This window comes from Triticum urartu, chromosome 7A (genome assembly GCF_056163025.1).
Source record: "Triticum urartu cultivar PI428250 chromosome 7A, HENAU_Tu73, whole genome shotgun sequence".
NCBI classification, from domain to species: Eukaryota; Viridiplantae; Streptophyta; class Magnoliopsida; order Poales; family Poaceae; genus Triticum; species Triticum urartu.
The window spans coordinates 103,826,617-103,843,319 of record NC_141879.1 but is presented as its reverse complement, the minus strand read 5'-3'; the positions used below and the strand labels follow the sequence as shown (position 1 = coordinate 103,843,319).

General features: G+C 52.9%; 2 protein-coding genes across 3 annotated transcripts; one reads left to right on the top strand and one right to left on the bottom strand.

Annotated features, from left to right (window-relative positions):
• Positions 1 to 1,622: 1,622 nt before the first annotated feature.
• Positions 1,623 to 4,472, top strand: LOC125521261 (uncharacterized). 2 transcript variants are annotated; one of them, XM_087537116.1, is made up of 2 exons: positions 1,623 to 2,980; positions 4,219 to 4,472. In XM_087537116.1, the coding sequence occupies exon 1, from the start codon at positions 1,745 to 1,747 to the stop codon at positions 2,969 to 2,971; it is 1,227 nt and encodes a 408-aa protein (XP_087393242.1). In that variant the 5' UTR covers positions 1,623 to 1,744; the 3' UTR covers positions 2,972 to 2,980; positions 4,219 to 4,472. The 2 variants fall into 2 exon arrangements, with proteins under 2 accessions (XP_087393242.1, XP_048542282.2); XM_048686325.2 differs by having other exon boundaries at positions 1,624 to 2,984.
• An 8,037-nt stretch (positions 4,473 to 12,509) lies between these two features.
• CPT1 (Undecaprenyl pyrophosphate synthetase family protein) lies at positions 12,510 to 15,662 on the bottom strand. Its single transcript, XM_048683807.2, has 3 exons — positions 15,414 to 15,662; positions 13,899 to 13,965; positions 12,510 to 13,788 (listed from the first exon to the last, which is right to left on the bottom strand). The coding sequence occupies exons 2-3, from the start codon at positions 13,920 to 13,922 to the stop codon at positions 12,904 to 12,906; spliced, it is 909 nt and encodes a 302-aa protein (XP_048539764.1). The 5' UTR covers positions 13,923 to 13,965; positions 15,414 to 15,662; the 3' UTR covers positions 12,510 to 12,903.
• Between the last annotated feature and the right edge of the window lie 1,041 nt (positions 15,663 to 16,703).

Below are 16,703 nucleotides of genomic sequence, written 5' to 3'. Positions count from 1 at the left end.
AGAAGAGGATTATCTAGTTTATTAAGGAGAGATGGCCGAAAATCAATACAACTGCCCCATACACACGCCACCCCCCCATGTTGCGAGTCGACGACTATGTCACCCGCGTGGCCAGAGTCGACACCCTACAATACAAACCAAAGCCGCCGCTACAGCATACAAACCACAACAATGCACACCAGCCCCGAGGCCTCTTGACTGACGAGCCAACGACTCTGCCTCCAAAGAGACACAAATTGACACCTTGCAATAGAAGACACCCTCCAGAGTCGTCGCTTTGGCTTCCACACATGCACGAGGGCGTGTCGCAGACAAGCTGATAACTCTACCATCCAAGTGATGAAATTCGACGCTCTACAGCACAAATGCGCTCTCCGGAGCCACCACTCGGGTTCTACACCGATCCCGAGACCACGCATCCACCTAACCGGTGACGAAACTGCGAGATGACACGAACCATCGATATCTGACAGAAGACCATCTCCAAGGCAACGCCGCCAAGGAGGAGCAACGAGTACAACGACGCACACTCCATCCATAGTTGAAGCTTGGTTTTACACCCAGGAAGCTCGAGATCTAAATGCCATTGGAGCCGAAGGGGTTCCACAACGATGCCTCCAACGAGGGTAATGGCATCATAGGACAACGGCGGCGGCGGGTGCTAGGCATCAACCTGGAAGGAGATTTATCAACTCCATCTTGCTTTCACTCTAGAAAGAAACCCTAAATCAAACAGATAGTGACAATGAGAAAACGGTTCTAATGTATGGTTGGATGATTAGGATGTGGTGGTACTCCAACCCAACAGGGATCAAACCCCAAGTTTAACACTTTGATTTCTCACCAATGTGGGTTATTTTCCCGATGGCAAGGACATTCATGTCAATGATGATGCTCTTATGAGACTGAAATGTCCTCCACAAAACAATAGCAAATGGAGGCCCAAAAAAATTAAGTGGATCCGAGATCAACAGTCTTTTTTATGAGGGAGTGCGAGTGAAGTACCTTTCTTTTTCGAGTCCTCTCATGTGGTACAGCGGTAGTATACGAGCTCATGCACAAACGCACTCGGCACACACACCATTGACACCAACACACAAGCTAGACCCTAACTATACACACAAATCGCTCTGAAGGATTTTGTTGCTGTGGCACATCAACGTGGGAGGGGTGGGACACCGACGAGGACTTGAAAAGAAACGACATGAAGTTGACGATGATGCCACGACGTCGCAGGTGGAGGGAAGTCTGATGGAGTGAGGGTTGGCAGCTTAGATGGGGGGGGGGTGCATTGGGGGTGGGAGCGGGTGGTTCGATCGAAGCAGACAAGGGCGGGCGCTGGAGAAAGAAAAAAAACGTGTGGGCATGGAGAGAAAGATGAACTAGGTTATTTAGACGATGAAGAAGGCAGGGCAACCGATCCAAATTGCCCGCGCCAATCCACGGATCAATAAAATGTTATCGGTCATGATGAATGGGTGCTCCCATACATAAATTATTTTTCTTAAAATAAAATAAACTTGAAACATATACAGGCCCTCGGCAGGCTTGGGTCTATTTTCGCGCCAATGCGAAATGATTTTGGCGCGAAAAATAGGTGCGCGCCTAATGCGAAACGATTTTGGCGCCACATCAGCAAACATCTTGGCGCCGCCCGTGGCAAGAAAGCAGAAGGAAACCCCCTCCCTCGCAAGACAGAGCGGAGCAGAGCAGTTCAGCGATCCGCCGATCTCGCCAGAAAGAAATGGAGCCATGGCGGAGAGGCGAGGGGTCCAGCCTCAAGAAGCCCATGGCCCCGCCCGTGGCCTCCCTCGGCGCCGAACTCCTGGGGAAGATACTCCGCCGCCTCCCCGACATGGCGTCGCTCGCCAGCGCCGCCCGCGTCTGCAAGCGCTGGGGCCGCGTGGCCTCCGACCCGGCCGTCTTCCGCCGCTTCGGCTCCCTCCGCAGGCCCCCGCTCGTCGGCGTCCTCGTCACCGACCGCGGCCGCGAGAAGTTCCCCCTCTACTGCTCTGATATCTGCTTCATCAAGGCCCCCTCGCGCAACAACCCCGAGCTGGCCTCCGCCGCGGCGAGCGGCGACTTCTACTTCATGCACCACCCCGACGTCGACGACGACGACGAGTGGCGCCTCCGCGGCTGCGACGGCGGCTTCCTCCTCTTCTCCCTCGGCCGCTACAGCACGGACCTCGCCGTGTACGACCCCATCGACCGGACCGCCGTCTTCTTCAAGCCGCCCCACGACTTCCGCCCGTTCCGCTACGCCATCGTCGCCGACGAGGCCGACGCCTCGTTCCTGGTCATCGCCATACAGCCCGACCCCTGGGGCGACGACGCCTCGGTCGTCTTCTCCTCCCGCACCCGCAGCTGGGCCGAGAACGGCTCGGTGCGCTACAGATTTGCCTGGCCCCACACCGACGGCATTGCCGCCGGGCGGTTCGCCTACTGGCGGTCCAACACCAAGAAGGACTGTTATTGCGAAGCGAAGGAGGAGATATTGGTGGTTGACACGGCAACCATGGCGTGGTCGTACATGACTGCGCCGGTCGCGGTCGGGGAATCGTACTGCGTGGCGCACATGGCGGAGCACGGCGGGCTGTGCATCGTGTCCAGCAAGGAGCAACGCGTGCTGCTCTGGGTCCGTGATGCCAACGGTGGATGGGTGGTCAAGAAGGAGGTCTCGCTGTTGAATCAGTTTCCATATCTGAAGAAGCTTCGTCGTGATCAGTGGATGAAGAGGGTGCGCATCCTGGCAATGAGGGCTGGCTATGTGTACATGGAGTTCTGGTCCATAAGGAAGACCGACTCCTATCTTCTTGTGCTCAATCTCAACACCGTCAAGCTGGAAATGTTTCTCAACAATGGGCTCAACAATGAGGGCAAGCCTTACAGAGGTCCTGCTTTTCCGTTCTTCTTACGGATGGCACATCTGCCTGCCGCAGATGATGACGAGAAGCTTCAAGATGCTTGATAGCATGGAGTAGGTAATCTCCTATTTGTTAGATTTATTTCTCTTGTTTCTACTTCAGGATGCTTCATAACATGGAGTATGTAATCTACTACTACCCCTGTTTTTAAATATAAGACGTTTTGGCAATTTAAATTGAACTCCCAAAACATCGTATATTTAGGAACAGAGGGTGTATTTGTTAGATTTATTTATCTAGTTTTTACTTCGGTCGATCTAGATATCTAATTACTGTTGCAAATTGCTCACCAAGCCATTTGGATAACGATGTTCTCTGTTCTGAAAATTGCACATAGTTTCTCTGTTCTGAAAATTGCATAGAGTTTATCTGTTCCGAGAACTGCATAGAGTTTCATGAATTTGTTAGTATTATAAATAGTTGTACAATGCATGTTTTGTTACTAGGCACTCCAGCTTCCTTGGCGCCAACCAGTTTCCTAGATTATTTTCCTAGAACTCACAATATTCTAAAATCTGTTGCTTTATTTATGACTTGTTCACTTAAATGAATGTGCCCCTGTTTTCCAGATTTTTGTTTGCAAATCACCACCGTGTAGAAATAGAAGTTGATTTGTTTTCAGAAGCTGTTGATTTAATTGTGTTGTGTTGCCCATGTGATTGGATCAAGTGTTAATGTATCTTGATTATTAGGCTTTTGATATACTGATCGAAAATTTAAGAAGGGACTACTCAGTTATTTATTACATGATTTGATTTTTTCAGATGTTACAAACATATCATGAGAGTAGCGATTACGTCTTGAAATAGTACCATCGTTTCAGATAACTGATCTTTTTGTGCTTGTTTGCTATTCTCTCCGTCCCATAATATAAGATCTTTCTTTTGTCATTTGCGACCTCACTTCATAGTCTGTAGTTAGCAGCTGAACTCTTAAGGATAAATCAAGGCTTAGAATTGGATAATTTGCACCCTTGTGTATATGCTTCACTATATTTTCTTCCGTTATCTCAGTAAAAATGAAACACTTGAATTACATCATTGTTCTTTACTGAACAATCTTGCAGAATGCTCGGGTATTAGATTACTTTGGAATGCATGAATCAGGATCAAATTGTCAAGCATGCTTCCCAATTTCTGTGTATGTAGTAGTGAAGAAAAATGATGCGTTTCTCTATCAAGTGACCTTAAGGACATCAATGCATATTAGTTTCTACATTTTCATGCATACCCTATAAAAGAATCACCACGTGTGCTCTGGAAGGTAATAAATCAAGAGCTTTGAATTTCAGGTCAAGTTTCTAGAAGTAACTTAATGTGGAGCGTGAGGCATCATCCACTCATCCTTTTGAATGGGAACTGCAGCAGCTGTTTAGTACATCTTTTTCCGATTGACATGGGAATGGAAGCGTGCAGCTATTTTGCAAGCCATATATGGTCTATTTTGCGAAATAGCTTCAATGTAATCTGAATTTAGTTCCTTTCCAGTTATGAGACCTGTTTGATGTTAGTTAAATGAAACTTCAACTGAGATGGTTTAATTTAATTTTGGTTGCGTACTTGTGTTTCATGTTAATTAGACCAGCATGGCATCATAATTCAGTTGGGGAGTAGAGTTCTACATTTTTAGACTAGTCTACTATTTTTACGGAAATGCTAATATTGAGTAAACTTGTAGAATTGCTAGGCATGCATTATGGCTTTCAACCACATGTCCCATGATAATAATTGTTATAAGAAATCTAGAAGTTACCCATTATGTGAACATAGTTTAATCCCACATTGCTAGTGAAGGGAGAGCTATTTTACTCTCCTTTATGGCATGAGAAAAAGAGAGTAGAATGTGCATGCTCACTCATGACACACGTGTGGTGGTGTGTGCGAATTGATTTTGATTTTGAACTAGTTGATGAACTGGATACATGTGCCAAATGCTTGAGCCTGTTCTTTTAGTTGAATGCTGGAGCTTCTGACTAATCGCTATGACTACTTTATCTTCGTCTCCATTGCCATGGTTGACAATGCTGCCACACCAGGGTTTTTGGTGAACTCTATGTGTTGTTCATCTCCTTGTTGGCATGCACATATGATTCATGTGTGCATGTGTTTGGATGTTCCTAGTTTGTGATTTGTTTTGTCAGCACATATCTCTGTTGGGTTGCTGTCACGGATCTCATCAACATTGTCATCGCCTTGGTTGCTGCAGCCATTGATGCGGGCCCCTTCCAGCGAACTATCGAATGCCAGTAGATACGTAGCAAATGTGTAACATATTCAGGTTTCAGTCGATATAGTTTGTCTTGTGATTCTTGTAGTTTTTGATGTAGTGGCCTTTTGAGTAGCTGTTCTGGTTCTAGGAGTAAGGTGATCATCTTGTTTGCTGGAGTGGTAGCGAGTGGTAGAATCTTGTTATAATTTGTTCATGGGACGTTCATGTCTTACATGCCTGGTCCTTTGCCGTACTAAGGGCATCTACACGTAGCTAATCCGGCCTCTCACTTTCACGGACCTGCCTAGGCAGTGACCAGACGTGTCCGTTTTGAACTTTCATATTTTTTTGCCAAACAACCATGCCTCTCAAATAGTCCTCTTCACTTTTAAGGCATTTCGGCGAGCACTTTATGGGCGCGGAACGCTGGTGGTGGCGAGCTCCACAGGCGCAGGCACCCCCTGCTCCCCCCGCGAGCAATTTGTGTCGGCCTATGTGCGGGGTGGGTGCCTGTATTTTTTTTTCCGGTTTTTCGCTTTTCTGTTCTTGTTTTTTGCTTCATTAAAAAATGTTTCAAGGTTTCAAAACAAAAAATGAATTTCAAAAAGTGTTCACCATTATAAAAAATGTTCTCAAATTTGAAAAATCTTCGTGATTTCGAAAAATGTTTGTGAATTTAAAATACTGATTGTGAATTAAAAAAATGCTCAGGAATTTAAAAAATATTCATGAATTAAAAAATGTTCATGAATTTCAATATTAATAAGATGGTCCTAATATATTAGCAATATTTAGATTCCTACGCCCCCCCCCCCCCCCCCCCCCTTCTAAACTCTTTCTATTCTCTTTATTACTTATAGTCTAGACCCTGTCCCTATGGTTCAGTCTTTATGAAATAGCATAAAAAAAAGAAGGTATAAGAAATGGATATAATAAAATTCTTGATTCGATATTACGACCTAATTTATTTGATTAATGGATCAACAACCAAGCCACCCATTTTATGAAAAAGAATGAGCATGGTCTTATTCAAATTCAGAGCGCTTCATAATCTTCAACTGGTTATGCGCTTGAATATAATTTCTTAGAGTAAGCACTATAGCTTAGCTTGTTTCCAATACTCAGCAGCTCTGCACTAAACTAAACCAACTGTAAAGGAAAAAAGGCACCTCCCTCATTATACAGACTCTAAACACCATAATATCCACTCGTCCCTTGAAATGAGATCTAGAAATAGCACGCTGCAGAACAGAAGGCATACATAACATGGAGACCGAGAGCTTGGCAGAGGGGTTAAACCGACAATTGTCAGTTTTGTATATGTCCTCTTGAAAACGATTAGGAAAATGAAATTGTAGCATAATAATGTATTTATTAGAATGGATACTTACGCACAAGCAGAATCGTAGCAATGGCCACATGCCGCCGCGTCACGATTTGTAGCTGCGTTAAGCTTTCTGATTTCTACTATTATCCAGGAACGGGAACCAGTTTTGCTTAAGAAAATCTGCTTCTCTTCGCACCACCCCTTCATCCAGCTCGTCTCCGGCGGGTCGTCGCAGCATGTCAACGAGCACAAGGCCTCATACCTGTGCTTCCAGAGCTCGCCGTCGTGTTCGGCCACGAGGCGCCTCAGCTCCGTGCAGGTGCTCACCACCGCCAAGAGGTCCAGGCCGTCGGCGAGCCTCGCCGGGACTGCCAGCATGACGTCGCCGGGGAGCGACACGAACGCGTTGTCACGAGCCACGGCACAGCACCACGCCGTTCTCGCGGCAAAGGTCGACGAGCGCGCCCCGGCACAGCTTCCACGCGAGCTCCCTCCAGAGCGCGGGCAGCCCGCAGGCGCCGACGCCCGCCAGAGCGCGCGCCGTGCCGTCCAGGCCGCCGGACACGAGCGGCGCGCGCGTCCACGCAAGCGCAGTGCACTCCTGGTCCTGGGTCAGTGGGTCTGGCCGTGCGAGCCTGGGCACGCACACGTAGAACACGATCCGCATCCCGTGCGCTCGCATCCTCAGAGCATCTCCAGCCGTTCGGCCCTCCAGGACATTAAAAAAAACGGTCTGAGGACGAATCGGCGCTAGTTCGGTCTCTGGGGCGACCTATCTCCCAGTCACGCCCCCAGACATCACCCTCAGAACGTGAAAAATTTGAATTTGATCGTTCCCGTTCACAAAAGACGTCATAAGTCCGGCGATCGCAAGTCACAGTTCGGCGTATAAAAAATAGAGCGGCAGAAGTTCGTCCCCTGAGGGAGAGCCGACGCTTTGCTGGCCCCAGGGCGCGTACTGGGTGTGGCTTTCCGATGGATTCATCATCCCGCGCGAGTCGTCTCGGTCTCGGCTTGGTCCGCCGATGAGGCAGCCGCAGCCGCGCGCGCCGCGTTGTCGCGGGCCTTCTTGGCGATGGCCCTGTTCCGCCGGTCGACGGTGACAGCCTCCTGTCGCAGAACTTCCGCCCTCCACTCGGCGTTTGACATGCTCGGTGGCTTGGACAGCGACGCCCTCGGCTTCCTCTGCTTCGGCTGGGCGACGGAGGCGGTCGCGGTTGCCCCCGCACGGGGGACGACGTACTTCTTCGGTGGCATGGCGGCCGGCTGGGAGGCGAGCAGGAGGGAGATTGGCGGGAGAAAGGAAAAGAATGAAAGGGAAGTGGGGGAAAAGCGGGAAGAAACGGCGGGAAGAGGCGCTCGACTCGCCGATAGGGCGGACCCACGCGCCCTTTTCGCCGGCGCCTCAGGCGCCCCCCAGGGCGCCGGGTTTGGCCTGGATCCGCCGGCACCAGTTTCAGCTCGAGTCGGCGAAAAACGAGTTTCTGCAGGCACGACTGAGCTGTTTTTTTGGCATCGGCGCGGCAAAAACGTCTAAAAAGGGTATGTTGGGAACGCGGCTGGAGATGCGCTCAGCGCGACTACGGCGCCCGGCAGGCGCGGCGCGGCGTACACGAGAGGCAGGGTCGAGGCCGTGACGTCCGCCCGCCTCGGGACCTGCCGGTGGATCGGGATGCCGTGGGCGTGGGGCGCGAAGCCGGCGTCGAGGAAGGCGGCGTGGACGAGGACTATGAGGCGGCCGAGGAGGCGCTCCGCGTCCCACCGGCGGGCGTTGATTACCCGGTGGAGGGGCGAGGTCTCCGCCATGGCCATGGCGTGACCGATGATGTCTAGGAGTTGTGCGCGTGGGATCTAATACAAGTGACGGCGTGCTGGATGCATGGATGGAACTTGGAGCGGCGGGGCAGCTAGGGCAAAGGCAGAAATGCACGAGCAAGACGAACGCCCGGCCTGATATCTCTGATATCAGGCAAACGGAGCCCGTCCAGGCCAGCCCACCTCGTCGCACTGTCGCCTCTCCTGGAGGCTCAGAGGAGAGGACCAGATCACCAGAGCCCCAGCTTCTTCTCTTTGGTTGACGTGGCCCAACTAAACTCTCCAAGTGGGCAGATTCTGAAGGCGCTCTATTTTCCCAACGGTGATTTTTTGACAGCGCAATTGGGGTCACGACCATCCCAAGTATGGCGTTCAATCTTGGATGGCCGGGAGGTTCTCAAGCAAGGCCTGATCCGCAGGATCGGCAGTGGATAAGACACACACACATTTGGAACGATAATTGACTGCCTCGTCACGATATGATGCATCCTCTTGTAGTAGCTCTGAAAGAAAATAAGCCGGAGAGGGTTAGTGAACAAGGCTGGGGAAGCACAAGTTACCGTCCAAGTTAAAAATCTTTGCGTGGCGGTTGGCAAACCCACAGCGGACATTGCTCACATCTGGTCTTTCTCTTTTTCTTCTCCTTGAAATCCTCACTTGGCAAATCCACGGTTTCCATACTAACAAGAAAGGAGAAAAAGTAGGATCGCTCCAGGCGATCAAGGGAGGCGAGAGGGTTCCCTTGCGCGCCGCCGGTGACGCCGCCGGTTCCCTCTCTCTCCGTCGGCCGCTCCGGCGGCGGGAGGGAGGGGAACCTCGGGTCTGTTCGCTAGGTAGATGTGTGGTAGGGTTAGGGTTAAGGAAGACGCTGCCGAGACCGTTGCGGTGGTGTCGCGTCGGAATAAGTTTCTTCGGGCTTCATTCGCGGTCAGGCGAGGCTTTTGCCTTCGTCTAGGAGCCAGCGGGGTTGAGGATCTCCGGATCTCGTCGAGGTCGCGGGCTATGGTGGCTGGAGGTCTATCGGCACCGGCCGTTTGGGTCCTCAGATGGGCGATGGATGCAGGGAGACGAAGACCTTTCTTCTACCTTGTTGGTATGATTTGCTGCTGCTGTTCTTCTCCTTCCTCTGTGCTGATGCTGGTGAGAGATCCTGCTTTGTCCGGGCGGATGGCCCAGCCGCGGTGCTGGACCGGTCGGATGAGTCAAGTTCTCTTCCTTTCGGAAGGGACACTTTTCGCAGTACTCAGAGCCAAAGATGGCGACGGTTGTTGCAGGTGTGTTGGATTGATATCCATGCCCTCTCAGCGCTGGTGTCAAGAAAGAAGAAAGCAGCATGGCGGCAATTGTACCGTGGTCGAAGATGATGACCTGTTTGTGACTGGTTGCAGATCCTCCTGTTGCAAGGGTCTTCTCTCAAGATTCAGGGATGATGACACATGGCTCCGAAGATCTTCTTGTGTTATGATTGTCTTAGAGTACTCTAAGTGTTCATGGTCATTTGTGTTTAAGTTTTAGTGTGCTTGTAAGGGTCAACTACTTTGTACTGATTCGTGATATGAACAAAAAAATTCTCAAAAAAAAAAGAAATCCTCACTTGGCACCACATCCTGTTGTTCCACTTTGACCTCATCGGGTTCGGGTTTAGGAGCAGCTGCAGTACTGAAAATCATTGCATCACCACCAGCAGGAAGCACCAGATTTGAAAGCCACTCACCTGGGTTTCCATGCTTAGAGCATCTCCAGCCGTTGGCCCCTCAGGCAGCGATTTTACGCGCCCCAGGGTCGCCCTAGACGCGTTTTTTTAGTTTAAAAAAATCTAAATTCGGCAAAGTTCAGCTAAAATTCGGCAAACTTGACATTCATATTCAACATGTTCGGCGTTTACATAGATTATTCAAAAAAAACATCTATGGAATGAAGAAGTTGATGAGCGCGGCGAAGTCGCCGACGTCCTCGTCGTCGTCGGCGGCCTTCTCCTTTTTGATGGCGCGGCAGCCCCTGCTGGACCCTACCCGGCGTCTCCATGGCGGACCGGCGGCGGCGGCGCGTCGTCGTTGTCGTCGCTGTCGTCGAGGACGACAATGCCTCCCTCGTCCCGGCCACGGCAACGAGCTTCAAACCGCGCGAAGGCGGCGCACTGGCGCTTCATCTCCATGTGCGCCCAGTCGTTGCGCGCACATTTGAGGGCCGCTTCGTCGTCGACCTCCTCCTCCTTGACGCCGCCGGCGAGCCCGGGCTCCGTCTTCACGACGGGGAGCCCTGGCTCCGGCTTGATGGTGGCGAGCCCCGGCTCCATCTTTGGCTTGACGAAGCGCGAAGGAGCCGAGAAGGAGGCGCGCCGGACACCCTCATTGATGAAGATGCCGGTGCTGCGGGTGCGCCAGCAGAGCGGCGTCTTCGTGACGGGCTCGGCCTCGACGCCGAGGAGCGTCGGGCGAGCCGGAAGAGTGGGAGGAGGAGCGAGAGGAGGAGGAAGAGTGGCAGGAGGAGGAACCGGCGAACCTCCTGGGCACCCACGGCCCGGCGCTCCGGCGGGGGGTCGGGACGGCCACCGTGGCAGGGTATGCCGGCGGCGGGTTATTGCCGCCCTTGAGGTATTCCATCACCTCGTGCAGGGTGCGGCCGGGGACGCCCCACCAGACGCGGTGGCCGTCGCTGTTCTTGAGGCCGCCGACCACCGCCGCCCCGTTCGTGGACGTCAGCCGCTATGCCTGCCGCCGTTGGAAATAGTCCGCCCACGCCGCGTGGTTGTCGGCGGCGTACTGGGGGAGGGCACGCTGCTCCTCCGGCAGGGAAGCCCGCATGCGGTCGACCTCGGCGGCGAAGAGGCCGGGGCGCGCGTCGACGTCGGGCACTGGGGGGATGGGGACGCCGTCGTTGCTGAGCCTCCACCCCGTCGGCCCGGCGTGCATGTCCGGCGGCGCCGGGATGTTGGCCTCGAAGAGAAGCCACACCTCGCCCTCCTGGAGCGAGCGGCGGCCGAAGCCGTTGGCTGTCGCGGAGTCGCCGGGGAAGCGTTCGGCCATGAAGAAGGGAAGGGGAGGAAGGGAAGAGCGGCAGAGCTCGACGGCGGACGGGAGGGACGGCGGCTGGTTTGGACTTGGCGGACTCGGGCTGGTGTGGCCAGCGACGAGGGGAAGCCTATGATTTTATAGCCCAGGTCGTGTGAACGCATGACGGAAGGGGAGGCGTCGCCGCGCCAGCCAGCCCGTGACGCGTCGCCCGTGAGGAATCAATGGCAAGGCCGACCGGCGGCAGCCTTGCCATTGATTCCTCGCGGGAAACTGAGGCGTTCTGGGGAAGACGATGCGCGTGCCGCTGACTCGGCGGGCCCGTCACACTTTCGCGCCAAAACCCTCGCCCCGGTGTCCCCGAGCGTCCCCCAACGCGCCGGGTTCGGCTCAGGTCCGCCGGCGTCGATTTCGGCTCAAGCCGGTGAAAAACGGACTCCTGAGAATGCGACTGGACCTATTTTTAAGCGCCGGCGCGGTAAAAATGCCTGAGGAGAACCTGTTGGGGGCGCGGCTGGATATGCTCTTAGCATGGAGCTCATCGATCATCCTTTTCTTCTTGGGTGCCACCGGGCCAATTCTCCACTTTCTTTGCCATGTGTCTCTCTCTGCCCATGACCGCCCTCTTGATCTTCGCTGCCGCGCCATGGTCAGCAGTCGCCATAACAGCAGTAGGGATCTCAGCGATACCAATGGCAATCGGCTCCCCCTTGCCCATTGGTGGACTCTTCCCCAACATCAGTGCCATTCAAACCGGAGCAACCCAGGAACCATAAGCTTGGCATCATGGCAGATACCACTAAAAGCTTTACAATTTTCTCCACTTGGCCCCCGTGTTCAGGCTAAGTGGCAAGATATTGCTATAGTGTAACACAACAGCAAAACGAAGAATTGTACTAGTACATCATAATACACATGGTTCCCATTATTACACTTGTCATACACGGAAAATACTAAGGGCCAGCTTCCAACAGGTTGCTGCTACTATCTTTTTCATGAAACTAGTTACAGATACAGCAAAACAGGCCTCATTGTCTAGGAAACTTGATGGGGAGTCCCTCTGATTACCAAACCATAGACAGTTGCAAGGGGTGGTCATGAGAACAACCTCTTCCCCAACATCATTGTCATTCTCAAACCGGAGCAGCCCAGGAGTCATGAGCTTGGCGCCATAGCAGATAGCATTAACAGCAGAGTCCATCACAACAAGCTTCTTCCAGCTATAAAAACGAGACAAATTTAAATTATATTCCCTCCCTCCCAAATTACCTGGAGTACTAATGAGCGCTGATCATATATCGCTGACGCTTTACAATTTTCTCGAATTGGCTTCTTAGTTCAGGCTAAATGGCAAGCTATTGCCACCGTTTAACACAACAATACACATGGTTCCCATAATTACAGTCTTCATTACACGAAAAATAATAAGGGCCAACTTTCAACAGGTTGCTGTTACTATCTTTCCATGGTATCTGCTTATCTCCTAACAAAGGAGATGAGATCCCTTATTCACAGACTGACGCTTCTCTGCCAGCCTTCTGATCTGTTATTATTGTAGTATCTTCTAGATGATCATATGCATATATCACCTTACGAGGGAGATGAGATCCCTCACTCACAGCTGCTTCTTCGCCAGACCTTTATTCTGCTCAATGTACGGGTAGGCTCTCTGGTACTGCAGTATCGCCCAGATGAGGTGCCTCCAGGAGAACTCAGGCCAGAGGGGGTCCGGGTTCTGCAGATGACTAAACGTTGTCTGCCACAGGAGGAAGTTGCTCAGCCGGGTCTCGCCCGAGGTCCGGATCACAATGTCCGGGTCCGGACAGCCGGCGCTGTACATGTGGTGATCCAGGTCGGCCACCGAGATATCCGAACGTGCGCCGTCATTTGCGGGGCGGCCATTGCGGCCGCTGGCCTGCTGCCCCTGCATCATATCCCTCCGTTCTTTGCAGAGCTCGGTGACGGCGTTGGCGATCTCGGAGGTTGAGTTGTACGGCATGCAGACGGAGAAGACCAGTCCTGTGTTCTCGGCGGTGCTCGCCATCAGCTTCTGGGCTGCCAGCCGCACTGGTTCGGGAAGCATGTCCAGGTTCCCCCAGAAGTTGATCTTGCAGTTGACCTTGTTGATGACATTCTTGTTTTCCAACAGCTCGTTGATCTTTTCCTCCATTAATTCCATCAAGGTCTTGACCTCACTAGGGTCGCGTTTGAAATTGTCGATGCTGAATGCATACACCGTGATGTACTTGACACCCATCTCGTAACAGTAGATAAGACTTGCCATTAGAGCAGAGAAGCCCACGCTGTGACCGGTGCCTTCCTTGATACTTCTGGACTTGGCGTATCTGCGGTTCCCGTCCATAATAAACGCGATGTGTTTAGGCATCGGGCCGTATGAGAGGACAGCTATGATGCACTTGCGTAGAAAATTCTGCAGACTTTCAACAACACCAGACACAATTATCTCATCAGGCTTCTTCTCAGTCAACACCTTCGGGTCCTGGACCAACAAGATAAATATGGCACATCAGTGCTTTTACCAAGTGTCAGATAAAGTGAAGATGACAGCACAGCAAAAAACGAGTCAGAGCTGTTTGAGGATCTTATTACATGGCTAATAAGTGAATCAAGCATTTCCACAAGTAGGGGTCAACCAAGCAATGCACCGGTCTCAAACCTGCAAACAGGAAAAAAACAGAGGTTTCAGACTTCTTTGCATGGGAAAGGTAAACAAGTGAACGATCACCATCAGCAAATGTGTGCGAGATGTATGTTATAAGTACTACAGGATTAAGTGAGATCGACACTGAGAAGAAAAGCAGATGTCAAGGCAACAGTTCATGGCTTATGCTTCCCCCAGGACTTTTTTTTTTTGAGAAGACACCGGGGGGCAAGACGCCCCACCTGAATATGTATTTCTCACGCTGCAAAGCAGCAAACTTAGAGTCCTGGGAGAGTACAGATAAGAGTTTTGTGGCTTTCTACCCAACAAAAGTTCAGGCAGGGAAAGAAATAAGCAGAACTACAGGGAGATCACAGGTCCAGGTTTTGGAGGAATGGGCCCCAAACTGCCAGGTCTCCATGGTTTTCAGTCTTCAGGCGGAAGGACCAAAGTTTGAGGTCGCTGGCAGCAGCAGCGACGGCACGGCTGACAGCAGGACGTTTGCTTCGGAACACCACATCGTGCCGATGATTCCAAATTCGCCAAAGAAGGAGAAGTCGCACAGCAGGCCAGTGCTTTTGAGGTGCAAGAGGAGGAGACGAGTCCTCCCAGATATCGCCGCAGCGAAGGCCACGGTCGACGCCAAGGGCACACCAGACGTGCGCGACGCGGCAGCAGGTAAAGAGCAGATGATCTGTTGTCTAGGACTCCCTGCCGCAGAATTCCCCCAGGACTGTATGAACACGCATACAAAAAGAGACGTGATCCTTCTTGTACTACCAAATAGGTCCTACAGAAAAATTAGAACTGGGACGGAAAGACGGACTCCAGACTTGCAGCACCAGATTTCAGCTGCCCAAAAGATCGCCTAAAGTGACACAACGATGAGGCCCCCTGGGCTTGATTGAGACTAGCAGCCAAGGTTTTCGAGTCGATGATTGACGAGTCGTTCTGGGGTAGAGACTCTTGATGAGTCGTGCCTGGCCGATGGACTAGTCGAGAGGTTGAATCGACATCTGGCAGTGGGACTCATGGACTAGTCGACGACTAGTCGCGCGACTCAAAAACAGTGCTAGCAGCAACAGCTAACAGGGCACCTATATCCTGACAACAACATGTAAACAACCTCCTGAACAAGCAACTTTCCTGCTGAAACTAGCCTACGCACATAGCACAAAGCATGTTTTCTTTTTCTTTACTCACTCACATGGTCAAATTCCTACCGGGCAGAAGCTTCAAAATTGCTGCTCAGTCACAACTAATTCCGACCGGATAGCCTATAAGCAGCGCCCGTAACGATCAGGACGGGATGGCCAGCAGCAGCTCAAGAAAAGGAAACGCACACGCACGCACCGCATACACATCAACCTCATGGCTATTCCATCGAACAGTTGGCCGGCACAGGCAAGCGGCTCGCAGCACACCCATGCAGCGACCACGGAGAGAGGTCAGCTTCAGCTCACCTGCGGGATGACGGTCCGGGGACGGAGGAGGGGCGCCGCCGGGGGGGCTCTTGGAGGAGAGATCTGAGCCCGAGGATGCGAGTGGCTCAGCTTGCAAGAAGAGGAGAAGAGGCGGCGGGCGATCTTGTAGCGGGTGGCGGGCGGGCGGGCGGGGCAGCGAGTGGCGGTGAGAACTGGCTGGCAGTTGGGCTCGTGCGGAATCTCGGCAGGACGAGAGCGACGGCGGGGGAGGGGGACGGGGGACGGGCGGCGCGACACGTCCTGATAGCTCGCGAAGATTCCTGCTGTCTGTTCCGTTGTGTGCGTGGCGAGCCGACGGCCACGGGCCCCGCGCGCCCACAGCGACGACTTCGGCCTTCTCCTGCTGCTTTGGGCCCCCTTTTCCTTTTTTTTCTCTCTTGATTTATTTGTTAAGTTTAGAGCAACTCCAACGGACTGATCCAAACGGACGACGTTTTTAATCCGCATTTTGTCTGTTTGTGCCGGCCCGGCGGACACAAACGTCCGGCGCTGTGTTTGGGTCGGCGCGAGCGCCCAACGCTGACCCGACCCATTTCGTCGGCGCGCCAAAAAAAATATTAGGAGCGGTTTGAAAATAAATACATGCATTTAATTAAACATAAAAGCCGGCCACGAAGGCCGGCGAAAGTCCACATTACATTAATTAAAACACTAAAAACTAGACGACGCGCTATCCTAGGCGTCTTCGTCGGCGGCGGCGTCTGCGTCGGGACCGGTGAGGTCGATCAACGTCGGCGTAGGGCCGGCCCAGGGGAACGCCGTGTTCCAGACGGCGGTGATGTCAGGCTTTGCCGCCGCTGCCTGCACCGCCGCTGCCTGGACCTGGCGCGCCTCCTCTTCGGCCTCGCGCTCGAGCATCTACACGCGCTCGCCCTCCCAGCGCTCCCCGGCCAGCCAAACACGGAGCCAGTGGTCGAGGTAGGCCGCCTCCTGCTTCTCCGTCGCCCCGAACCAGATTGGCGGAGCGCTGACCCACTCCCGCACTACTCCGGTCTAGGGGTAGCGCTCGCGGTAGGCCGGCTCCTCCGGCTCGGCTTTGGGCGGGGACGGCGAGACCACCGGTGGCACGACGCAGTCGCCCGCAGCGGAGACCTCGAAAGTCGCCTCGTCCGCCTCCCTCCACCGCTCCTCCTCCTCGCTCTCCTTGATGGCCGCCTGGTAAGCGGCCTCAGCCTCCTGGTCCTCGTCGCGGATGACGAGCGCGGGCGGCGGCAGGTTGTGGTCGATGCCACGGACGGCGCGTCGCCTCGCCTCCTCGTGGTCGAAGGC

Coding starts and splice junctions, on each gene's coding strand:
- LOC125521261 (XM_087537116.1), top strand. CDS start 1,745: ATGGAGCCATGGCGGAGAGGCGAGGGGTCCAGCCTCAAGAAGCCCATG.
- CPT1 (XM_048683807.2), bottom strand. CDS start 13,922: ATGCTTGATTCACTTATTAGCCAT. Junction 13,789..13,898: donor TTGATTCACTTATTAGCCAT/GTAATAAGATCC, acceptor TTGTTGGTCCAG/GACCCGAAGGTGTTGACTGA.